The sequence below is a fragment of the Phyllostomus discolor genome, chromosome 1 (assembly GCF_004126475.2).
Source record: "Phyllostomus discolor isolate MPI-MPIP mPhyDis1 chromosome 1, mPhyDis1.pri.v3, whole genome shotgun sequence".
Taxonomy (NCBI): domain Eukaryota; kingdom Metazoa; phylum Chordata; class Mammalia; order Chiroptera; family Phyllostomidae; genus Phyllostomus; species Phyllostomus discolor.
The window spans coordinates 217,317,554-217,342,759 of NC_040903.2; the positions used below are offsets into that span (position 1 = coordinate 217,317,554).

Genomic DNA, 25,206 nt, shown 5'->3' on the forward strand with positions numbered 1-25,206 from the left:
TGTTCACAGCTCTGTTTCTCCAGAGCCTGGAACAGTGCCTGGCAGTCAGGAGGTACTTGATACGTGTTTGTGGGATGAAGGAATATATTCAGGAAATGCTGTTTTGTCATAGTCCTACAGTGAAGACATCCTCTTTTAACACAAATAACTTACCCATTTTTTTTTCTTTTTTTTTTTTTTCTTTTCTCTTTTGACTTACCCATTTTAACTTTCAATTTTCATTGCTAAGTTTTTATTAAAACATAATCTTTAAAATAAAAGTTGTATAATTTAAACCTGAGAGTTTAATTTCAAGGCTTTTCTCTAGCTTCAAGATTTTGTTGATGAACTTTGCCCGCAGTACACTTAAGGCTAACTTAGTGTAAATTCCACATACTTCTGTTTATCTTCATACCTATATTTAAAAATAAAAATTAAGGCATTGCTAAAAATGAAACATCAATTTATGGGAAATTAGTGCCCAGAAGTAGGACTTCTGCTTACTTTTATTTTTCTCAATTATAGGTGAAGTGTTTGACTATTTGGTTGCACATGGAAGAATGAAGGAAAAAGAAGCAAGAGCTAAATTTAGACAGGTATGAATTTATGTACCTTTAGTTTATTAATTTGATAAAGTTATCTAACTTAAACCCTGAAACAAACAAGTGTTTTCCCGTATAAATGGTTATAGGGCCCATAGGACGGAGCAGGGCTTAGGGCTGTTCAGTTCAGCGCAAACACATTACGTGCCTTCGGTGCCTGAAGCGATGCGGTAGAGCTGTCCTTGGGCTCTCTCTCTGGGTTTGTAATTGCAGTTTAGTCTTCACTGTTACCCTTAGTTTTTGACAGTTGAGTCTTAAAAAAAAAAAAACAACTGGATCCTTTCATAACCATCTTCAAGTTTTTAGCAATGAGAGTGTTAGAATCCCAAAATTCATGATTAGCTTTGTCTTGCAGAAGCCAAAACCAAACGGAACTTACTCTGTTAAATAACTGCTTAACCTCCTTGTTTTGTCTTTATGCTGGCCTTTAAAGAGACACAGGTTTTCAGCATAAAGGTGATTTAACTCTCCTGTCTTTATTAATAATAATTACAATTTATTGATTGATCATTACCTGCAGACCCTGGAATGGGTGCTTTACCTACATTCATGTAATTCTTGCAGCAGCCTTGTGAGTTAAGGAGTATTATGCCCATTTGCTAAAAATAAGGAAACTAAGGCACAAGCAGATTAAATAATGTACCCGAAATTTGTTGTCTGGCAAGTAGCAGACCTGCCATTGATTCAGTGCCAGATCCTATGACTCTGAAACTCAAAGTTTCAGTTGTTGTGTTGTGCTATTTTTAGACTAAGAATCAGCACGCTCTTTCTATAAAGGGCCACGTAGTAAATATTTTAGGCTTTGTGGGCCATACAGTCTCTGTGACAGCAATTCAGCTCTGAAGTTGTGGCATAGACACAGCTGTAGACAGTATGTCACCAATGCTCTCACATGATTGCCCCCAACAAAGCTTTCTCCACCAAAACAAGGGGCGGACCAGCATGGGCCTGCAGGCCAGGGTTTGCTCACCCTTGATTTAAAGGAAGGGAAGGAGCACGCACTTGATTACTGTGAGATGGACTCTGTACTCCCATAATTACAAGTTTTTTATATTAAATGGCAGTATAGTTTCATTTCTCTCAGAACTTTAAAATTTTTGTTTTATTCACTTATAATAAGGTTGTCGAGATAGAGATATAGACAGTAACTGGACAGGTGGTTTTAGATTTTCTTTATTTTTTCTTTCTTATTGTCTTCTTGTGCCTTTAAGAGCTGGCCCTGTACTCAGGGCAGCCTCCTAAATGCAGAGGGAGATTGCTGTGTGTCCTGCCAGGCCCCTGTTACAACTGAGCGCAGGGGAGCGGAGAAAGCATAGGCCAGGACAAAGTTTTAGCTGATTTTCAAGATTTCTCTTAACATTTGCCTCTCGATTTGCTTGGTCTAGAGTTTATAGTTGAAGGCTTACTTGTAAGTTTCTTAACTTTTGCTGTTCCTTAAATTTAATTTTAAAAGTTTAAAAAATTCTAATGGTACTTGGAATTAAAACCTATTAAGCATGAAAGTTGAAGCTAAGTTTTGGCGCTTGTTTCACTTCTCTGATCCTCAGTTCTAGTTATAAAAGAGGAAGTTATGACTGGTAAATTACGAAGTTCTTCTCAGTTCTATTACTTTATCCTGTGGCCTATGGACGGAAACTCCAATTTCTCTGTATTACAAGACAAGTCTGTTTGGCCCTTTCCATAGCTGTACTCTTAATTTTTATAAATCGACCGCCTAAAGTCAAGATTTTTTTACTCATAAAACTTAATTTCCTTCCCACTCAGATGAGTGTGTCCGACTTTCGGACATTAGTGGACTGTGATTTACTGACTGAGGAAGAGGCTGGCGGCGGCAGCAGCTCTGAACCTGGATGCCTCCTATGGGGCCTTTAGCACTGAAACCTCTAATTCTCTTTTCTGCCATCTCTGCCCACCCCCTAGTGGGATCTGGCTTGTCAGAAGGACTTAGACATTTACTAACCTAAATCTTGGGAAAATTCTCCAGATTTTGATTTTTAATTTCCTTGAGGAGTTCTGAGGCCTATACTTGGGGAACATTAATTGGCCCAGTGTGGTGAGCAAGGGAGCATCCCCGGAACAGGTCACTCACACACATTGTGACTGTGCCAGTTTATGGGGAGAGACCTCCCCAGCAAGCCAGCAGAGTCACACGCGGGTCACACACAGAGAGGGAGAGCTCACGTGATAGAAGCGAGCATAGCGAGCGTATGGTGTCCTGTTCTGGTCACTGGCAGTGTCCGCAGGTGAAGAGCCAGGTGTCGGCCTCAAGCCGGGGGCTGCGGTGGCAGCACGCGTCCAGTGGGGTGCAAGTCCAGCAAGGCTGCGAGCCTGACCCGAGGTGTGGCTGAGCTCGAGTAGTGGGTGGTCGAGGCCACCAGGGACAGAGGTCCTACTCATGCCATTGTCCAGACAGGGTTCTTATCCAAGTGGCCAGATTTGTGGTTTTAGACGTCCAGCCCCTCCGAGGGTGTTCCCGTTACACCCCACTACCTCAGTGTTGTCAGGGCTCACAGTGAGTCCACATTGGATTGTCAGAAGTGTCCATAAAGTTCGCTCTGCTCTTGCTCCGTACGTTCGGGAATGGTGGTGTCTGTGCTGTGACGGCTAATGACTTGGTATACTGCACTTAACAGAGCCTGTCCTGTAACAGTGCCTGTGACGCTGTGTCCTTGCCGCAGTAGTTCTGTGAGACTGCTTGGTCACACCTGGGAGGGTCGGGCATGATGGTGCTGTTCCTGCGTTTCTCTGTTTCTCATTGCCATACTTCCCAAATGTTCAGAAATCATTCTTCCTTTGATGGATAAAAAGCTTTTCTGCTTATGACAAAGCAGAAGGTACGCCACACACAAAGTCCACTGTGCATGATCTGTTTGCTGTCAAAAATCAGCCCTTCTTCCGCAGTCATTGGCAGATGGGTTTTCCTTTTCCCGCTTTCTCACCACTCTCATTCTAGTTACTGCTCACACTGTTTTGGCTGAGCTCTTGTTCTTTGAAAGAGAGACGCTAGATTCCTGGTTCTGCCTTGTCTCTTCCCCTGTCTTGGTGGGCTGGAGGCCCTGCTGCTTCTGTCCTGTCTCGTGTGACCGGAAGTGAATTGGGCTTGCATTTCCATTCTGACCTGGGAAACACCTGGGTTCTCAGCCTTCTCTGAAAGTAACTGCTTCAGCTTGAAAGCAGAATGCAAAAAAGGGGCAATAATTAATTGAATATTTTCATGTTATTGTGGCATTATTTTGGTTCTGAGCTCTTTGGAGGTAAAATAAAGAAAATTCTTTAATCTCCTTGAGAAAGTGTAGGAAATTGTTAAATCTGATTCAGAAGCAGAATGTGAAAACAACCTACTAGAGAAATGTCAGTATGAGAGGGAAGTCTAAGAGAAAATTGGATCAGGTGGAGGTGGGATAAAAGTTACCTGTGTTCTAGGCAGTAAGCCTGTAACTTTGTTTGGGAAAACAAAGCTATTTCAGTTTCCAGTCTTCCTGCTGATGGAACAGAAACAGCATGTCCAGAGCACCAGCTGCTCCGAACCGCACGCGCTGGCACTGGGGCTGTGGGCCGCGTCAGCTGGAGGCAGTCCGGTCTCCGCAACAGTCACTTTATCCTGAGCTGAGGTCTGCTGAGGGAGGCCCTGGCTTAGTGCCACCCCACCTTGACTCAGCTCAGCTTCTCCTTGCTGCTTATTCCAAACCAAAACCACACCTGATAGAACAGCCCTCTGAGTCTCTGTGTCTAGCGTAGGTGAGTGTGTGTGGCCTCCAGTTAAAGTTTGATAACGATTGAAGAAACAAGTGGTATTTTCATTATAACCCCAGCTTTGTGTGTGTGTGTGTGTGTGTGTGTGTGTACATGTTTAGTATCACACGTGTATGATACTAAAAAAAAAAACAACAACTAGAGCCCTGGCTGATGTGTCTCGGTGGATTGAGTGCTGGCCTATGGACAAAAAGGTTGCCGGTTCGATCCCCAGTCAGGGCATAAGCCTGGGTTGTTAGGACAAGTCCCCAGTTGGGGGCGTGCAAAAGGCAACCAACCACACATTGATGTTTCTCTCCCTTTCTTTCTCCCTCCTTTCCTCCTTTCTCTAAAAAGTAATTTAAAAATTTTTTTTTAGAAAATTAAAAGACTAGAAGCAAATACACCAAAATAAGAAATGTTTTCTCTGCTTGGTGGTAATACCGGAATGTATTTATATAAACTTTTCTGTATTCCCTAAAATTTCTATAATGAGCATATAAACTTTTATAATTAGAAAAGGAGACTTTTGAAGGAATTACTAGTAAATGCGAAATTTCCTCAAAACAGTTGTTGCACAGTGTTAACCGTAGGACTGATGAGAAGCCAACTGCAAGCATACCATCTGCCAGGAGTGGGAGGGTCCTCACTGAGAGAGCAGTGACCGTTCTCATGGTTTGTAGTTCATGCACATAATTTATTCTTCTGCTTTTAAGAAAGAAGAAACTGATCCTCTGAGAAGGGGAGTGACTTTAGCTGTCCTTGAACCCACATCAGCTGAAAGGAAGAGAGTGTTGTAGGGAGCAAACTCCTGGGAAGGATAGTAATTAACAGGAGAGCCAACCTGGGTGAACACCTGGCTATGGCCAGTCCAGAACTGCCAGTTTGGTTTGTAGTTGATGACAGGGGCCTGGTGAGTTTGCCCAAGAGCCATCTGCTCGTGGAGCAGGGGAAAGCTGGGGTCACCCAGATCCTCAAAAATACTGCCGTGTTAAGGGATAGGGCCCCAGAAGAGGTGGCCATTCCAGTTAAACTAGAAAGAGCAAGAAGGACATCTGCACCTACCTCTTCCTGCCCCCACTCCTGAACCTCTTCAAATTAAAAAGTTCAGAGCCCGAGAAAACGACGTTGGGAGGTCCGCACAGGCATTCAAGTGCTCACTGCGTAGTTAGCACGTGCGAACGTGAGTGACGCATCTTCGCCTCAGTTACGGTGTGCACCAGTGACGACTGTTAATGTGGCGTCTCTCTTGTCCAGATAGTGTCTGCAGTCCAGTACTGCCACCAGAAGCGGATCGTTCACAGAGACCTCAAGGTGAGCTTGGCGCCTTCCCAGGGCGCTACGCGCAGCTGTCCATGCAGCCGGGACACAGGAGGCATGGGTAGACTGCTCTTACGTGTGATGAATTCAGTCCTGGAGTGATTGACTTTCAGTCCACTTACAGTGAAGAGCATTAGAAATGAAAAGGTTTATTAGAAGTACTTTACATCACAGTTAAGGTGGCTAGTAGTTGGTTTCTGAAGAAAAATCACCACACCAGCAGACAGATGGGGGCCTCCAAGCGTGCACCCCCCACCTGGACAGACAGCCTCCTCCGTGCCACCTGGCCCCCTTTTCTGTTTCTCTCCTGTCAACAGCAGTGGCTGTTTGAGACGTCCTTCACAGTCCTTCGCTCTGCCCTTGCTCTTGGCCTAGGGTAAGGTTTCCTGTGTCACAGAGAAAACGAAAACACCCAGCAGAAATTGCCTCAGTTTCTTGGCAGGTCCTCATACAGCTGCACCTGACGCGCCCTTCACCTCTCAGAACTGTCCTCTTGTCACAGGACGGGGGTGCTTCTGTGTTCTGAGTCCTGTCTCCCCCCAGGCACTGCCATGCCCCGTGTGTTGCCTCCTGGCACGCTTTCCTGCTCTCAGCTGCACCCTCACCAGCAGCCTTCACCGAAGCTGCGTGAGCCTGCACCGTCCTTCACCAGCGCCCTTCCAGACCCGCCCTGTCCTCTCCTCCCTCTCAGGGCCATGTTTTCCAGAACACTGCCTCTGTGCCCCCCTAACTGGCCCCCACATGATTGTCACCGACTCTCTGGTTCTTCTCTGCACCCACCCTCGCGGCACTCAGCATCCACTCTGGTAACTGCAGTGGCTGCCCCCGTGTTCGTCACCCGAGTCCATTGCTGAGCCAGAGTGCTCACCCGATGTCCAGCTGACAGAAGGACACTTTCACCGAAGCATCCTCGGGTACCCCGGGCTCTGCAGGTTCACAGCATGAAGCTCTTCCTGTCTAAACTGAACATTCATTTCTCATCCCGGGGCCTCTTGTCTCCTTTGCTCTCCCGTCCACTCAGTCCCCAGTGCTTTTGCTACAGTCCCCTGAAGGTGTCCTGACTGTGCTCTTTTCTGTGCCCATGCCCGTTGTCCTGGTTCTGACCACCAGCGCCTTGGACTTGATGACCATGCTAGCGTGTCACCTGGTCTTCCTGGCTTCCCGTGTTGCCTCTCCCTCCCATGTGTTTCCCACATTGCAACCTGAACAGTCTTTTTACCACACAAATACCAATAAGATTGTTGTCTTCCTGCTTGCACACACTTTGCAGTGGCTTCCCATTGCCCTGAGGTTGGACACTCAAACTTCCTGTTAGTCACTTTGCTGTGCTGGCCCTTCGTGAGTCAGCCATGGCCCTGTCCCCAGCCATTTCTCTCTCTTGTATCTGTCTCCCATGTACTGTCCTTGTTTTTGTTCACTTGATTTTGGGGGGGGGGGCAGGGAGAGAGATTTTATTTGTTGTTCCACTTATTATGCTCTCATTGGTTGATTCTTGTATGTGCCCTGACCAGGGAGCCAACCCACATGCATAGTTTATCGGGACAGTGCTCTAACCAACAGAGCTACCAGGCCAGGGCCCTATCTGTTTCTTTCTTTTTCTATAAAAAAAACATTTTTATTTATTTTTAAAACATTTTAAAAAATTTATTGACAGCATGTGTGGCTCAGTGGATTGAGCGCTGACCTGTGAACCAGAGGGGTCACCAGCTTTGATTCCCAGTCAGGGCACATGCCTGGGTTGTGGGCCAGGTCCCCAGCAGGGGGTGCGAAAGAGGCAACCACACATTGATGCTTCTCTCCCTCTCTTCCTCCCTCCCTTCCCCTCTCTCTAAAAATAAAAAATAAGAGATTTTATTTATTTATTATTAGATGGGAAGGGAGGGAGAAAGGGTGAGAAACATTGATTAGTGCCTCTCTCATGCACCTCCAATCAGTGTCCGGGCCTGAAACACAGGCATGTGCCCTGACTGAGCATTGAGCTGGTGACCATGCCATTTGTGGGATGACACTCAACCAAGCCAAGCCAGCTAGGCAGTTTCTTGAGCAAAACGTTCTCTCTTACCTTCTGGGTTTTCAGACTGTTTGTTCTGCTTGAAATAGGTATTAATCTCTCATCAACATACCCACTGCTGTCAACTAAACCTCCAGGCAGCGGCTTCAACTTCACCCCCTCTGGGAACCCTGCCCTTCCAGAGCTGGCCCACAGTTCCCCACACCACCTCTGTCACAGCACTTATGTCCAGAGTGTAGCCACTTATTTTTCTGCTTCTCCCCTTCAAAACCATGAGCTTCTTGAGGACAGAGACCCTTGTTTATCATTTTAGATCCAGGCGCTGACGTAACACCTGGCATGTAATTGCCACAAGTGATGTTTGTTGAAATCATTGAACTCACTGATCTGTATCTTGAGTGAGGTTTAGAAATCTCCCCTCCCCTATAATCGCCCTTACACAGCTATGTGGTGTTTTATGGAAGGTGGCTATCTGTTTAAAGCAAATACTCGTTTTTTAAAAGCCTCTTAGTATCCTAATTGGAAAAGCTATTTTAAAGTTTTTTTTCTTTATCATGGAGCATTTGCTCATTAAATTAGCACTAGAATTCATCTGAGCCTCATATCTTATCAGTTGTTAATGTTAAAAAAATTGAAATTCTGATTTATCCTCATTTTTTCCTGGAAAGAATGTTTCCTTATTAAGATGTATTAACTGATATCATTGCAAAAGACTTTTATGAGATATCTAAATCTGTCACAGTTTTCTCTATTTTGGTTAAATTTCATTTTTCTTGATGTTTTCCCTCTAGGCTGAAAATCTGTTGTTAGATGCTGATATGAACATTAAAATAGCTGACTTTGGTTTTAGCAATGAATTTACTGTGGGCAACAAACTGGACACGTTCTGTGGCAGCCCTCCGTATGCAGCCCCGGAACTCTTCCAGGGCAAGAAGTACGACGGGCCGGAGGTGGACGTGTGGAGCCTCGGCGTCATTCTGTACACGCTGGTCAGCGGGTCGCTGCCCTTCGACGGGCAGAACCTGAAGGTATGAGAAGCGGTCGCATCCAGGTCCTTCAGAAAGCTGACGGAATTTTACAAGACGATGAGTGTTAATAGTTTCATGTTACGTCCTGAAGGGGCCATGGGGGTTGTTTTTGAATCTCGAAGTTGACTCACTAGTTCTCTTTTCTCCCCACCTCTCCAAAGGAGCTGAGAGAGAGAGTGCTGAGAGGGAAGTACAGAATCCCTTTCTACATGTCCACAGACTGCGAGAACCTTCTCAAACGCTTCCTGGTGCTCAACCCAGTAAAGCGAGGCACTCTGGAGGTAACCGCATGAGCGAAAACAACTAACAATTTTGGAGGCTCTGTAAAGTATTTTTAGAACTTGGCATGGTTTATATAGCATATTGAAAACTATCCCAGGGCTTTTACAGTGGGAGTTGAGACATTAAAAACATTTTATTATTTATTTATTTTAAAGATTTTATTTATTTATTTTTAGAGAGGAAAGGGAGGGAGAAAGAGAGAGAAAAACATCCATGTGCGGTTGCTGGGGGCCATGGCCTGCAACCCAGGCATGTGCCCTGACTGGGAATCGAACTGGCGACACTTTGGTTCGCAGCCCGAGCTCAATCCACTGAGCTATGCCAGCCAGGGATTAAAAATATTTTTTTTTTAAATTACCCTTTGAGCTGTAATCAGTAAAATGTTGAAAGTAAATTTTCCTAAATACCATGATTGTCAGACTGTTTCCTGCTACTAATGAACAGTTCACCTTTCAGCAAATCATGAAGGACCGGTGGATCAACGCAGGGCATGAGGAGGATGAACTTAAACCATTTGTTGAACCAGAACTAGACATCTCAGACCAGAAAAGAATAGGTAACTACTCTGTGTGCACGCACAGGAGCATTTCTGTTTTGACTCGGACGCCTGCAGCGGAAATCGTGGGGAGTTGAGCATAAGTTGCACGAACCCGCTTAGCTGTTTGTCATGTTTAGGAGCTCATGTGTAGTATCCTGTGGTGCAGCACTCAGCAACTCACAGATAAGCCAGCTGCCTGCTTGTGTTAGAAGATGTGTGATCTTTGGGTCAAATAGAGGAATTTTAAAAATTCTACAATACTGTGATTTCTTACCCAACCAACAAAACATGTAACCTTATATTATGCCCTTCTTTTAGATATTATGGTGGGAATGGGATATTCCCAAGAAGAAATTCAAGAATCTCTTAGTAAAATGAAATATGATGAAATCACAGCTACCTATTTGTTGTTGGGGAGAAAATCTTCAGAGGTAAGGGTAATCAGAGAAAAAAACTAAAATATCCTTTATGTAAATTACCAGTTTATGTAAACTGTTGTCTTATGTTTTATTTTTTTAAACATAACACTTGGTATATCATTTTTTGGTGTACCCACAAATAAATCTTATTACCTGTATGTTAAGATAATCACCTTAGTGGTGATAGTGTCACAGACTTGATTTTCCTAAGTTAACCTATAGCTATGCATAGTTTAGAAATGAGGTCAAGTATCAGATACAGTGGCTAGAGCATTTACGTAGATTCAAGAAGCTGAGAAGACCGTCCCACTTGTCCTCCCTGGTGTCCCTCGCCCCCCAGCAGTCGCAGCAGCACTGCTGCCTGGGCCCGCAGGGGTTGCCATCTTTGTACGTGGTGCTGTGGCTTCTTTGGAAGGGAACTGTTGGTGAGAGGTTGGTGTGTTCTGAGAAACTCCGTTTCCTAATAAACCCTTTGGTTCAGCGTGTGGTTCGCTCTGTCTTTCTCATTTGCTCTCAGCTGGACGCTAGCGATTCCAGCTCCAGCAGCAATCTCTCCCTTGCGAAGGTGAGGCCGAGCAGTGACCTCAACAACAGCACTGGCCAGTCACCTCACCACAAGGTGCAGCGAAGTATCTCTTCAAGCCAGAAGCAGCGGCGGTACAGTGACCATGGTAAGTCCAGACTGTTGCTGAGTGCTCTCTGGGCGTCTCCCTTACACCAGAGGCCTCCTCGCACGGCACGGGGCCTCCCAGGGCTGGGCTGGGCTAGACTCCGTGTCCTCTGGCTGCTGGTGTGGTTATCTCAGGGCCTCAGCAACTCGGTGTGTTCCATGGCTTTTGAGAGGTGAGGCCTGTCTGGGTGAGCACTGACCCACTCGCCGCTCTGTGACCCCCTCTTCAGCCTCTTGTTCTCAGCTCATTCTCTTGCCCGTCTCTGAGGTCTGGTAGGACTTGCTGCTGTGCTGAAAGTGTACCGTGTCTTTGCTGTCCAGGACAGCAGCCACTAGCCACAAGTAGATAATGAGCACTTGAGCTGAGGAAACGATTTTCAGTATTGTTTAGTTAATTTAATTTCATTTGTCAGTTTAATTTAATGTCTGGGCAGTGGCTACCATATTGGATGGTGCAGCACTGAACAATGTAGAGCACCCTGGTTTTTCCTTAATTGATTTCAGGTTCTGACCTGGGTCATTCTCAGCCCCACTCCAGCTGTTTGTGTGTCTAATTTAAGTCCAGTATTGCAGGGTTCGGGGACCAAATCTATGTTGGGCTGGTCCTAACTTTTGAAAATACATCCTCACGCAGAACATCTATTTTTCTCTTGTTCATTTCACTTCCCTTCTCTAGACATTGTCCACCTCCTTTTTTTCACCTTGAGAGCTGGCACTCATAACTGCACAGAGCATTCCAGGTGTGGACAGCTTTGGCTTTGTACCCAGAGTGATGACTCTTTGCTCAGTTCCCAGTTGTCCTCCTGCTGGTGCCATCTGTCTGCATGGTTTGGGCTGAAGCAGCACATTGCACAGACTCGTCAGTAAACTGCCTGTGTGTGCACTGTTCGGGGGAGAGCTGAGACCTGGGACCGTGCTTGTGGCAGTCATAGACCAAGTGTTCATCTGGGTCTCTGTCTCTTTTGTGTTCATATTAGTTGCTAATAGGAGGGGTTTTCAAGGCCTCTGAACTGCAGGGCAATTATCAAAATACCTACATATTGCTCCAAACCATCCAATGAAAAGGGACTTATTCCTGCCCTGGCTGGTGTGGCTTGGTTGGTTTGCACGTTGTCCTGTATACCAAAGGCTCAGCTCCCAGTCAGGACATGTTTCTAGGTTGTGGGTTCAGTCTCCTGTGGGACATATGCCCCACGCATGTGAGGCAGCCAGTTGATATTTGTCTCTCCCTCCCTTCTTCTTGCTCTAAAATGAATAAATGTTTCCTCAGGCAAGGATAAATAAGTAAATGGAACTGTTCCTAGATCCTGGGAGAAAGCTGTTAATGGAGTTCTCTCATATACCAAGTGTCTTGATAAATTCATTCTTCTTTAAGTGTATGGATTCCATCTGGATTGGTAATACCTCTTTTCCCCAGCTCAGAAAATCTTAGAATTAAAAAGGTCTTTAGACATAGTATCATATGCTCACCAAATTGCCATTTTACGACCAGTGAAATAGGCCAAGAGAGCTTACCAAGTCCCTTAAGGTTACTTCGATGTGGGAACACCTAGGATAGAACCCCAGACTTCTGGTCCCTGCTCCTGTGACTGTCCACTAACGTGTGTGTTTCCTCTTGGAGGAGTCTTTTCACAATCATCAGTCTTCTTCCTTCTTGGATCCTGTAATATTCAAAAGAAGTTCATAAAAGAATATTTCTAGAAATCCATGTACATATATAGGAAGTCATTGACACAATTCCACATTCTTTTTTATTTTAATGGGGAAGACGGTAGTGTTCAGCCAAGGAAAGATTTAATTATGTTGCTGGCACTGTTCTTGAAGTGCTAAAGGAACACTGTTCCTTTAGCTCCCAGAGGCCAGTCTGGTAAACGTGCCCACTGAGACCCAGTGCAGGCCGACGGGCCTGTCGCCGGCCTCCCACCTCCTCTCACCTGCCCCTGTTTCCTGCCTCTGGAGGCCACCTCTGCACAACCACAACTTCATTTGTGTCTGTGGCTCTTAACTTGGGACCCATGTGTGAAGCCCCTGTGCAGGTGCAAATATCTTTCTAGGAAGGGTGATACTCATCAGATTTTCGAGGGGTTCTTTGTTAAAAAAAAGATAAAGAATCACTGATTTATTCATCAGTAAATGGTACTGGGATACTGGGCAGTTTAGTAGTTACCGAGAAAAATAAATGTGCATTCATTTCTCACATCTTATACAAGGGTAGATTCCAACAGGAAGGAAGATGTAAATATAGAAATACAAAACCACAGGTATAGTAAAAGAAAATGTGAGATAATTTACTTTTTACCTTGGACCAGAAAGGGCCTTTCTAACTATGGCTGCAAACGCTAAAACCATGAAAGAAAACACTTGACAAATTTGACTTCATAAAAATCAGATTTCGGTGTGATACATCCATGCTGTGGAACACCGCTCCACAGTTAAAGGGACCAAACTGTTGGCACAACAACATACCTGAGTCTCAAGGATGTTGTGCAGAGTGGTGAAAAAAACCTCAAAGGGTTACATACAGTTGATTCCATTCACATAAGTTCTTGAAATGACTGAATTAGAAATGGAGACCAGGTTAGTGGTGCAGGGTTTAGGGGAGGAGTGGGGTGGACAACAGGTTGCTGGAGAAACAGTCTGAAAGACCCTTGAGGTGGCAGTCTCCTGTCTTGACTGGCAGTGGTCACGTGGCTCTGCACATGTGATTAAAGTGTGTAGAACTAAGTACACAGATGTGATGCAGGGAAAGTGGGCGGTCTTAATGAGGTCAGGGGATTTTATCAGTGTCCGTTTCCATGTACAATCTTAAATCGTAAAAGATTCTGTGTTTTCTAAATAGAAATATGGTAACAAAAGTTTCAAAGCAAATCAGTAGTAACACTAAAAATTCAGTGTTATTGGACGTCCCTGGTGGTGGTGTGGGGGAAGATAAGCGTTAGCATCATGCCCCCTGTACTCAGCTTGTGCCGGGCGAGGCCGTTTGCTCTCGGTGCTGCGTGTGTGTCACGTTAGTGCGGCTAGGTCTCTGAAGGGTAACTGTAGGCCCTATTGATAGTCGTGGTTACACATTTACGTGGAAAGCTGGGGTCTAGTGAGTGAAATTTGAAAATTGACTTCATTACCCAGGGTGAACACTGTGCATGAATAGGAAACATCGTAGAGGACTCTACTGTCCTTTTTTTTTTTTTTTTTTTTAAATAACAGTCTTGGGTCATCTTATAAAATGTTTATTTTCACAGAATAAAGTGTGAAATTATATTCTGACTTTTAAAGAGTGGTCTCTCTATTTTAGCTGGACCAGCCATCCCTGCAGTCGTGGCGTATCCAAAAAGGAGTCAGACCAGCACGGCCGACAGCGACCTCAAAGAAGACGGCGCTCCCTCCCGGAGGTCGGGCAGCAGTGCGGCTGGAGGGAAGGGGATCGCTCCCGCCAGCCCCATGCTTGGGAATGCGAGCAATCCCAACAAGGCAGACATTCCTGAGCGCAAGACTGGCTCCACTGTCCCCAGTGTAAGTCCTGCTGACCTCTAGAGCCACCTGGGGGGTTGTGGGGCAAGAGGCTACCATGTGCTCGCCTGCCCACTTGATGAGCCCCTTGTCTGTCCACGGCGGTGTCTGGTTATCCCCCGGACACTTGCTGAGCTTTAGGCTGTGTCAGAGGCCGTGAGAAAGGCTGTGGAAAGACCGCACAACCTAACAGAGGCGAGCAAACCAGTTGATGGCAGCGTGGACAGGTAGCCACACACTCAGGGTGCTAGGACTCTGACTGCCCGTGGGCCTGGGTTGGGGGTTTGTGTCGCACGTTCAGAGGGCTCACAGTGAAGAGCCTGGACTGCATCTTTTCTGTGTGCCAGGGACTGTGCTGGGTCCTTTTTCATGCATTAATTAAATTTCAAGGTGAAGAAAATGGAGAAAGGTGACTGCCTAAAATTATACTGCCGACCTGAATCTACCTCTTAATCCCTACCCTTAACAGAATCTCCTGGTTTGTAAGTTGTATTTGTTAAAATGAATAGAATATATTCAGCTTCAGACACTTTTCCAATCGCTGAAATGTGGCCTATTTGGCCGAATGTAGTAATGCACTTTGGCACTCCTAACGTGATTTTTAGAAAGACGTCGCAGAGCATGAGCAGTCTTAAGGATGTTTTGTGATCACACTCTCTCCTACAACCTGAACAGGGGCGCAGCCCTCCTGCGCCCCAGACAAACCCTGCAGTGAGGGCCAGGTGGGCTCTGCTGCTCCCTTAGGTAGTCTTGTCTGTGCCCTCTAGGGTGCGGGCACATAGCAGGGCCGGAGGGTTTTGTCTGTTCAGCCTCTGACCTTGGGCTTTGTCCCAGCAAACCCTGTATGAAAAGACTTTTTTGGAGGGGCTTCCTAATGCCATAAAATTGGAATGTCATTCTTTAACCCTGCCATTTAAATTTAGCTTCCAACTTTTGGTGACAGTTACCAGAGGAGGGTAGAAACCTTGTTCTGTGCCTTCATAGCTCTGTCCCTGTCCCTTGCTCATCTGCACACTGCCCTTTTGAAAATACAGCCACGCGTTATCAGTCACCTGTATATGATTATCCATAAAGGGAAAAGGTAACGTTACTGTCATTTCTCCCATAGATTTTAGAGTTCTATATGTGGCCTGCTTGTGCCATGTTAAAGGTGGTTGCTTTTATCTTTGTAAAAATTGTTCTTATCTGGTAGAATTCCTTCGTTACAACTTTCATTCCTTGCTTTTTAGGTTTGAAAGTATTAGCTCTTAAAAAGTGGATGTGAAATTTATGTGACATATACTTAACTGTCGTGAAGCATGCTGTTCAGTGGCATCTGGTGTACTCACAGCGTCGGGCAACCACCAGTCTCTCTGGTGCAAATTTCTACGTGGACTTAGTTTTCATTTCTCTTGGGGTTATACCTAGGAACGAAATTGCAGGCTCATCAAGGTAATTCTTCTGTATCTACCTCTTTTGAGGCACTGCCCAACAGGCTCCCACAGTGGCCACGCCATTGTGCTTTCCTGTCACGGTGAGAGTCCCCGTTGCCCCACATCCTTGCCAGCGGTCATCTTCCATTTTTCTTAGGGCCACCCTACTGGTGCAGAGTGGTGCCTCACTGTGCTTTTGACTCTCATTTCCTTAGTGACCAGTGTTGGCCAGCACCTTTCCATCTGCTTCTTGGCCACTTAGATGCCTTCTTTGGAGAAATATCTATTCAAGTCCTTTGCCCATTTCTAAATTGGGTTGTTTGTCACTTTGTGGTTGAGTTTTAAGAGTTCTTTATATAGTCCGGATATTCAGCCTTTACCACATACATGATGTGAAAGATTTTCTCCTGTGCTGCAGGTTCTTTTCACATTCCTTTTTTTTCTTTCACAAAAGATCCCATATTTATTATATGATTCCATTTATAATATATGAAATGTCTGGAGTAGGCAAATCTATAGGGACAAAATATACATTAGTGGCTGCCCAGGGTTTGAAGGAACGGAGTATTAGGGTGCTTGAACTATAAAGGTTATAGGATTTCTTCTTGGGGTCATGAAAATATTCTCATAGTGATTATGGTGATGGTGTCGCAGCTGTGTATCTAATGAAAACCAGTGAATTATACACTTTAAATGTGAATTATACCACAATTACACTGTTTTCTCTAAAAAATTAAAACAGTTCACTAGGAAGCAAGGGCAATAACTGTGGAAGCTCACTCATACATGGAACCCTGTGCCCTGGGAGTCACCTGTTCTCATCACCTTGAGGCTGGGCAACAGTTCCAGTCCAGACCACGTGACCCACGCGGACAGCACAGGTCTGACTGGCTGGACAGTGTGTGTGCTCCACATCTTACTGGGCACTTGCTGATGGAGAACGGCAGTGCGAGTGTCTGCACACTGATCCCGGCTGTCCATCACAGAGACCCTGGTGGCTTTCTGCCTCCACTGGCCATTGGTAATGTGTTGAGGGCAATGACAGTGCTTCTTCTCTCTATTTCCCTGCTTCCAAGATGCTGGAGAGTCTTCCTTAGGAAAGGCTCTAGTGTCCTGATGTCACATTTGGCAGGTAAGGGCCCAGCCCTCTTCAGAGTGAAGGACCAGCCCCAGAATCACACTGTCAGAGATGTACAACAGCTTCAGTTTCTTTTACTCTCCGAGTACATTTGACACTCATCTGCCGCTCCATGTATAGCTAGGCTTTTGTCTCAGAGCCACTGCAGCGTAAGGTTCCCAGTTGCAGGCATGGACGAAGAGACATCGGCGTGGACTCCATGGCCCTCTTGTGTCTGTCCAGCATAGGGCAGGGTACCACGTGCAGCTCCTCTGTGATGACCTCAGAGGAGAGCGTGCACTGGGTCAAGTCCGAGTTGTTCCCTCTGGCCCTGCCTGTCTGCGGGCTGGCCTCAGTGACTGCCTTCTCCTGTGCTCTCAGCTCCCCGTTCACACCTGGCCTTGAGTGCCCCTCCTTCTCTCAGCCTTCCGGGCCGCTGCCCTCTCTTTGTCATCTCCTGATTGTTGTTGGTGGTGTGCTCTGATGCACAGGTTTCTCATTTTGGTAAAGACGACCTTACCAGTTTGTTGTTGTTGTTGTTGTTACTCCTGCTTTTTGTGAGCCATGTCTGTGACTTTCCTGTCAAGTCCAGGGCCATGCAGATTCATTAGCCCCTGCGTTTTTCCTGATAGTTTCATTGTTTTGACTCGACATCTGTGTATATCTTATTTTATTTGTACATTCATAATGCTTTTTAGTTTTGTATTTCAGAAGTATCAGTTTTTAAATAGTGGGTCTCTCCATGTCCCTGCTTTAGGTAACCCTTGAGTTACTACTGTGTGGATCACTGTAGCCAGCCTTTCCCAGCCACTCGGCCCTCCTTCCTGTCCTCTGCCAGGAGGAGAGGGCACTGCTGCCTCTGCCTCTCTGGCCAGTGCTGTGGTTGTGTTAGTGCAGGCCTACTTAAGGATTGAGCACTCGTGTTTACATAGGCAAGTTATTTTTTCTCATTGTACTACACTTACTAAATAGTATAAGACTAAAATGCTGGGTTTTTTTTTTTAATAGAGTAACACAGCATCTGGTGGAATGACACGGCGAAATACCTATGTCTGCAGTGAAAGAACTACAGCTGACAGGCATTCAGTCATTCAGAATGGCAAAGAAAACAGGTAGGAGACTTCACCTGTTGGCAGGATCTCTGTTTCTCCCAAGGGAAATTGAAGCATGTTGTTTACTTCTCAGTTTTTATAATCAAAATTGAAATAATAATGGTAAGTATTCTCTTAATGGTAAGTTCATTTTGAGTATGAATTTTTAGTAAAATACTAGAATTCCAAATTCTTCTCATTGTCCAGAGCTTATCCTCTGGCCAGCTGGCTGTGTCTGATGATTAAGGGGTTGGGTTAACCAGCTTCCCCAGAGGCGGTAGATGGTAAGCTATAGTTTAATCATAAAATAGTGAAGTCAAGACTGTTTTGTGCACATTGATTGCTTGATCAAGGCTGAAAGAGGGAGAAGAAGGACCTGGAGCAGGAAGCCACGCTGCTGGAAGAGGCAGACCACTAGAAGCGTGGGTGAGCCCTCAGCTGCATGTGAGCAGTGTGCCCAAGGGGCCGGGGGACGAGTGTTAACATGCACTCCACCGTAAAGAGACGCACCTGAGAATCAAGTACTGGAGTGTGCAGTCTTCTGAATGGTTGCAGTCTGGTGGAGAGGCAAGTGCACGCCGATTACTGCGACTTAAAATACCCAGTAGGACATCAGTAAGGAGAGCGTCGTCGTACGGCTTTCCTGGACTTGCAGGATAGAGTCGAGTCAGAAAAGCGGGAGGAGTGGGTCTAGAGACCAGGGCACGGAGTTGGTTTGTCAGGGAGAGAAGAGGATGAGTTTGTAGAACAGTTAAATGTAGTCTCTACACAACACAGTTCTCGGGCTGTGTGGATTTTCTTCTTTCTTGTTGGAACAGCAGTACATAAACTAAATTCTGTGAGGTGAGCAGGGAAGTCTGTGGGGTAGAAATCTAGAAAATGAGTTTGCGTCGTCTATCATTGTCCTTGACCCCTTAACTTGAACCTTGCTTGGTCATGTCACATTCCCACGTCGAGCATCAAAATGGGTTCTTTCTTTTTTCCCAAAATACACTTTTCGAAATTGCACTGTAAGTTTTCTTTCTGCTGGATGTCATGCGTCACATAAAATGTGTGATCGTGGATTGCCGTGGTCATCAGAGCAAAGGCTCTTCTTCCCCCGTCGTCCTTAAGCCCAGACTGCAGTATTTCACCTTGCTCTCCCACAGAGCTCCTAGCTCTGAGTTGGTACGAGGGTAAAAGCGTGCTATATGAGATCATACTGCTATTCGTTGAATTTCTAGAAATATTAACATTCCAGTATTCTCTTATGTTTAAATTTTTTTAATTTTTATTTATTTTTAGAGAGGGGGAAGGAGGGAGAAAGAGAGGGAGAGAAACATCAACGTGTGGGTTGCCTCTTGTGTGCCCCCCACTGTGGACCTGGCCTGCAACCCAGGCATGTGCCCTGACTGGGAATCGAACTGGTGACACTTTACTTCGCAGGCCAGTACTCCATCCACTGAGCCGCACCTGTCAGGGCTGTATTCTCTTTTCTGATTCGTGTGTATGTGTGCTTGTTCTGACATTGTCTTTTTCCTTATGATTAAACTCGATTAATAACTCATATAGCAACTAGGCTAGATAGCTTGTAAGTCCTGATTCATATATTTATTTCTTAATAGTAGTCTGTTCTGGTAAATTTTATTACAGTTACATTCTCAAATCTATTTCTTCTAGTTCAGATTGATTTAATAGACGATGTCAGTAGAAGACTTAATTAGAAGTTTCTAATATGTTAGAGATTTTAGTCTGTGGAACTAGGAAAATGTTTCATTGCCCTTCCTCTTTTTATAATTCTTCTAAATTGTTGAACAGTGTATCAGATTCCTTTTGAATTTGAGAGCGTACAGTTCTCTGAGGTTCAGTCCGACTTTCTAAGAGGTTATTAGGACCAGGATCTGTCTCCCCTTTGTATTTGTGCATATGCTCCTCTAAACCCCCCCTTCCTACAACAGTGCACTCCACTCTGGAAGTAGTTCTCACAGTCCTCGAGTGTCAGTGGAGTCATCGCCTGTCTTTCCTGCCTGCAGATCCTGTCCTCTCGGGGGCTGACTCTTCCTCATCCCGATGGGGCCTCCTTGCCTCTGAAGTGTTGTCTTTAACCAGACAGAGCCTCAGCACCACACCACACAAGACGGGCCCATAATGTTCATAACATCTGGATTTTCCTTTTCTGTCTTACAAATGAATTGAAAGTGGGTTTCCAATAATGTGGAAAATTATTGGAGGTTTGAGTGCCACACTCTAGTGGTCATACTTTTTACTTTTAGGTAAGGCAGTAAGTAAATGTGACAACTTTCTCGCCCTTGGAATAGATGCATGAGTCAGAAATTAGATGCATCAAGCCTTCTCGGTGCACAAATGACTTTTTGGGCAGACTGTCACTTGTTCCTCTCCCACATGCACATCTTACTCCTTGGCTGAAGTCCTGGTGAGCTCCAGGATGCCAGGGTCGGTGCTAATGTCTGAAAGGACAGTGATTTCCAATTTTAGCCTTGAATGTTTTGGGCTTTTTTCTTATGGGTGAGTGTGCATACAGAATTCCAACCTGGGAATGATGCTTGCTGATGAAAACTATATGGAAACTGAAGCCAAAGGTTATCCCATGTCTGAGACAAGCTCTTCTTCAGCTGTCTTCAGCCTTCTGCTCTGAACATAGAATGATGTTTTAAAGCCTCACCAAATGTATTTCTCTTGTGAACACAAAATAATTTAATATAGTTTATTTTCATTTTAAAATTAATTTTATTTATTGATTCTTACTAGTGCAACCTTTCTGTTTTATCAACTTTACTGTGTAAAAAATAAAGCTAGTCATGGGTGTCTAGTGGGGAAAGGGTATGTAGTACATTGTTGCTTTGGCACAAGTCATGTGAGAAATTTTTAAGACTGTCGTTTTGAAACTAGGCATGCTGAAGTCAGCCAGCTCTTGCTGAAACCGTGGTGTGATGATTGCACCTTCAGCTGTTGGTCTGTCAATGGTGTTCCAGCCCTGAGTCAGTGTAGGCCTGGCTACTGCAGCTCCGTGGGTTAATCAGATCAACCTGCAAATCAAAAGGTTGCTGGTTCAATTCCTGGCTGAGACACATGCCTGGGTTGCAGGCCAGGTCCCCAGTTGGGGGTATGTGAGAAGCAACCAGTCAGTGTTGCCTCTTCTCTTTCTCCCTTTCCTTCCCTCTGAAAATAAATAAATAAAATCTTAAAAAAAAAAAAAAAAAAAAAGCCGAGCCCTGGCTGGCATAGCTCAGTGGATTGAGCACGGGCTGTGAACCAAAGTGTCACAGGTTTGATTCCCAGTCAGGGCACATGCCTGAGTTGCAGGCCACGGCCCCCAGCAACCGCACATTGATGTTTCTCTCTCTCTTTCTCCCTCCCTTCCCTCTCTAAAAATACATAAATAAAATATTTTAAAAATAAATAAAAATAAAAATAGCACAATATATTTTTTTAAAGCCAGGGTAAACCAGGCGTGAGGAGGTGGAGTTGCGTCTTCACTGCATCATCACCTTGTCAGACCCCTGCGGGCTCCCAGGGTCTCCCACCACACAGCGCCGCCACCGCCACCACCACCGCGCTCAGCAAGCGCTGGCTCTCACTGTTGGCTATGAACTGCCCACGTGTGACCGGGAGGGGTTTTCTTAGTGCACACTGACTCTGCACAGTCTCTCAGCTCGGTGGCATTGCTGAGCACACACACAGCAGGGGCACTTCGTCCCGCCTTCGTGTGCTAGGGTGGCCCTAGGTCACTGTTGTAAGTGTCTTCGTTGGAGGGCCCCCAAAGAACTGGTGTGGTGTCACTCATTGTAACAAAGCACAGCAGACCCTTTTCACAGAGGTTTAGGAATTTGATATCCTACATAAATTTTATAATTACCCAGCTGCTGTGGTATCTTGCCCATTTACACACTTGTCCTGCATCATGTCCCAGGGCCTGACTGGGCAGAGAATGCTTGATCACAGTTACCACGTGTATCTTTTGGATTATATTTTTTTAATTCTTCTTTTGCTCAGTCACTCCTGTGCTTTGAGTCAGCAACCAAAACATTTCATATCAGAATGGGATAGATGTCATGTCAAGCAAATTGGAAATACTTATCTGCTAGTAACCTTCAGTGGGTTAGAGTTTAAAATTAAAAAAGAAAAAAACAGACATAAAATACAGAGCACCTAGGAAGAGTAATAGGAACTTCGTGCAATTTGAATTTTAAGAAACACGTTATTTCTATTAAGGTTTAAAAAATGGTTCTTCCTTAGACCCAGAACTACTAACAATGTGATGTGGTCATTGTCTTGCTTCTGTAGGTTTTTTGAGCTGGCTTACAGAATAGAACCATCATTTTTAACCCTCTTTTTGAGGGAAGGTTTTTTTTGTTGTTTGTTTTAGGTTTTTTAATTTATTTTTTTAGAGAAGGGAAGGGAGGGAGAAAGGGAGAGGAAAGACTGTGTGTGAAAACAGCATTGATCAGTTGCCTCTCACACACCCCAGCCAGCTGGTAGGTAACCAAGGTATGGGGCAGTTGCCATCCAGCTTTCCCAACAACCAGCCCAATGGACCTGTACCCTGTGCGGCCCCTTGTGATGTTGGTGTTGTCTGTTGTGAATAGAATTCTTGTGAGTTTAATTGTACAAACTTAAAATTTAGCAAGTGTTTACTGAGTGTACTGTTGTCTGAATCAAAGTGTTAGGCCTACTGTAGAAGTCAGAAAACACATCCTTTTTTTTTTCCTTGCTTTGTGGTGCAATGTGGATTAAATTTCTAAAGAAATAATTTGTTGCCCTGGCTGGTGTGGCTCAGTGGATTGAGCGCTAGCCTAAGAACCAAAGGATCGCTGGTTCCATTCCCAGTCAGGGCATGTGCCTGAGTTGTGGGCCAGGTCCCCAGTAGGGGGTGCACTAGAGGCAACCACACATGGATGTTTCTCTCCCTCTCTTTCTCCCTCCCTCCCCTTTCTCTAAAATACATAAATAAAATCTTTTTAAAAAAGAAAGAATTAGCTTAATTGCCTTCAAGATTAGTATGTCAAAAACAATAATTTATCATGAAAATATCAGTTACATTTCTTTTTTTAGGAAGGTCTCTAGGAAGGGTCCTTTTTGCTGCCAAGTGTGGTGTAGACGTTGCCTACACTGTGCATCCAGTGGCTCCGTTCTTCAGGGAGTAGCTGGAGCGTGGGCTTGCTCGGTACCTGACCAAAAGCCTGTTTCTTCCCCAGAGGCTTCGGACCACTTATATTCCCCAGGGAAAAAGCCAAACAACCCCTACCTCCCCTTCTTGTCCTCACTTCTTTAATGTGTCCATTGATCCCAGCTCTCAGTTTAGGCGAGTGGCAGCAGCTGACAGAGGGATGAAATATGTTGACCCTGGTCCTGTCCTCCACAGATAGTAGAGCCCAAAGAGTTGAATTTATCTGTAACTTGTTAAAAATAAAATTAAGTCATATGTACATATGTTAATGTATATCTGTATGTATACATTGGGAACAAGCAAGCATTCCTTCAAACTGTTGAATCAGTTAGGTGGCAAGTGACAGAGCTCTGTATAAAAAAAGCTAAAATGAAACAAGGCATCTGTGAGTCCCTAAAACTGGAAAGTCTAAGAGTAGAGCCAGGGCACGACACCTTATTCTGTTCTGCTTCCTCTGTCGTGGGCCCTGCCTGGCACAGCGGCATCAGACTTGCCATCTTCCCACACTCAGCTGTGCTCAGACCGGAGCAGGGGGCGTCTCCTTCGTCCCTGTTGGTCTGGCTCTATGCCTGTCACTGGCCAGGGAAGCCGGAAGTGTCTGGAGTGGAGCCAGCAATGTCTAGGACCCCGAATCCTTCCCCCGCAAAGCAGGACTTAGGTGGTATTACTACAAGGAAAGAGTGGGTGCTAAGTGGCAGAAACCCAAAACTGACTCCATTTTGACTTTCCCGAGGCCTTTGTTTTTAGCATTTCTGTGACTGTGGTGGAGCCACTCTCCCAAGTCTCAGGGCAGAATTCTCAGAAGTTCACGGAATAGCAGGTCTTCTTGAGCATTTGTTAGAAAGACCCGTTCCCCTCGTACCGGGGCTATCCAAACTCCAGTGGCTCATTGCATTGACATCCCTTCTCAGGTAGGAGAGCGCTTCCGGGCTACCTGCCCTGGCTGGGGCCTTCTGCTCGCACACGGGTGCCTTGGTGGGAGAGAGTGTGGGTCTCGCTTTCAGGGCGCCAGGCAGGAGTGGGGGGGTCCTGCAACACTGGTGGGGAGCAGTGGGTGTGTGCATCACCTGCACTGAAGGGAGTAGAAGTAGACATCAGCCTCCTGGGCCCAGAGCTCCTGTGCACGTTCTTCGACCTGATGCGTGACTGGGGGGTTACACAGCGTCAGGAGGAGCAGGGAGAGTCCCAGGAAGTGACTTAGAAGGCAAAGCCTGGAGGCGTGGCAGGAGCCAGGCTGTGGGTACCTGCGGATGTGACCTGGGTGCCAGGGTGAGGAGTTGGAGCCTCGTCCTGAAGACTGTGCTTTTTGAAAGGTGATGAGGGATGAGGTCCGGTTTGTATTTTAGGCAGCTCACGGCTGTACAGCGGGCAGATTGGAAGGTGTGCAGGTGAAGGCCAGGGGTCCTCAGGAGAGGGCGGAGCAGTGGACGGGGCTGCTCTGGATGGTGGGGCGGGAGGGAAAGAACCTGGTGGTCCCTGGGTTTCAAGTACTGAAGAAGGGTGGCCAGGATGCTGCATCCTGATTATCCTTAAAGCGGAGACACTGCCAAGGACATGATGACTGAGCTGGAATTAAACCGGGATGTCGAGGTCCTGGTTTTGTCCTGCAGCTGTGAGTACCAGGTGCAGCTGCAGGCGTGAGGCCACTTTTGTCTGTCAGTCTGTAAACGGTTCATTTGCTCATTAATGCCACCTTGAAAAATGGGGCTCCTTTGACCCCTTAGGAGTTTTGACTTGTTTTTGAGGAAGTGAATGTCTACTGAGTAGAAAAATCCTCAGCTCTACTTAAACAGCCTAACAAGGTTTAATAACAGCTGGTCCCCGTGCCCGTGATCTCACTGTCACTGTGCTGTGGGAGCGGGACAGGGCCGCAGCGTGTTCATGTCCCGGACTGACGCTGCCCGCACGTGTGCACGGACACCTGTCTTTCGGGAGAGGCTTCCTTTCACGTGTAGCTCAGAAGTCACTGTCCCTCCGACATCAGCATCCAAACGTGTACGATGTCTCCTTTAAAGCTAATAAACTTTTAGAACTACTGTTTGAGGAAAAAGCAGCTACAAGTTAGCCGCTACTTCAGAATCCCCAAAACCAGTCTAAGAGAGTTTGGGTTTTGACAGGAGTTAGATGGTTTGGGGAAGGAGGTGTGTGCTTTACCCCACAGGTTGCTCTTTTTGTCCCTGGTCCCTCGTGCTGTTGTTTCTGCCTCTGCCTGAACCCACACCCCTCCCGGCCTGACAGAAATGTCCGCTTACGCAGCCAGCCCCGCCTAAGTCTGCACCACACCTCCCATCTGTCCGCTGGGACGTCAGCCGTCGATGTCCCTGTCAGCCT

General features: G+C 45.8%; 1 protein-coding gene and 1 non-coding gene across 7 annotated transcripts in view; one reads left to right on the plus strand and one right to left on the minus strand.

Moving 5' to 3' along the window:
- MARK3 (microtubule affinity regulating kinase 3) overlaps positions 1–25,206 on the plus strand; it is a 91,976-nt gene that overhangs the window by 57,121 nt on the left and 9,649 nt on the right. For all 6 annotated transcript variants that reach the window (XM_036014150.1, XM_028505756.2, XM_036014161.1 and 3 more), the window contains 9 exons: positions 505–575; positions 5,571–5,627; positions 8,436–8,672; positions 8,834–8,953; positions 9,411–9,510; positions 9,811–9,923; positions 10,429–10,582; positions 13,874–14,091; positions 17,626–17,729. In XM_036014150.1, coding sequence (XP_035870043.1) covers positions 505–575; positions 5,571–5,627; positions 8,436–8,672; positions 8,834–8,953; positions 9,411–9,510; positions 9,811–9,923; positions 10,429–10,582; positions 13,874–14,091; positions 17,626–17,729 — 1,174 coding nt within the window. The remainder of the gene's footprint in view (positions 1–504; positions 576–5,570; positions 5,628–8,435; positions 8,673–8,833; positions 8,954–9,410; positions 9,511–9,810; positions 9,924–10,428; positions 10,583–13,873; positions 14,092–17,625; positions 17,730–25,206) is intronic.
- On the minus strand, positions 1,771–1,907 carry LOC114493719. The gene has a single exon (XR_003684321.1).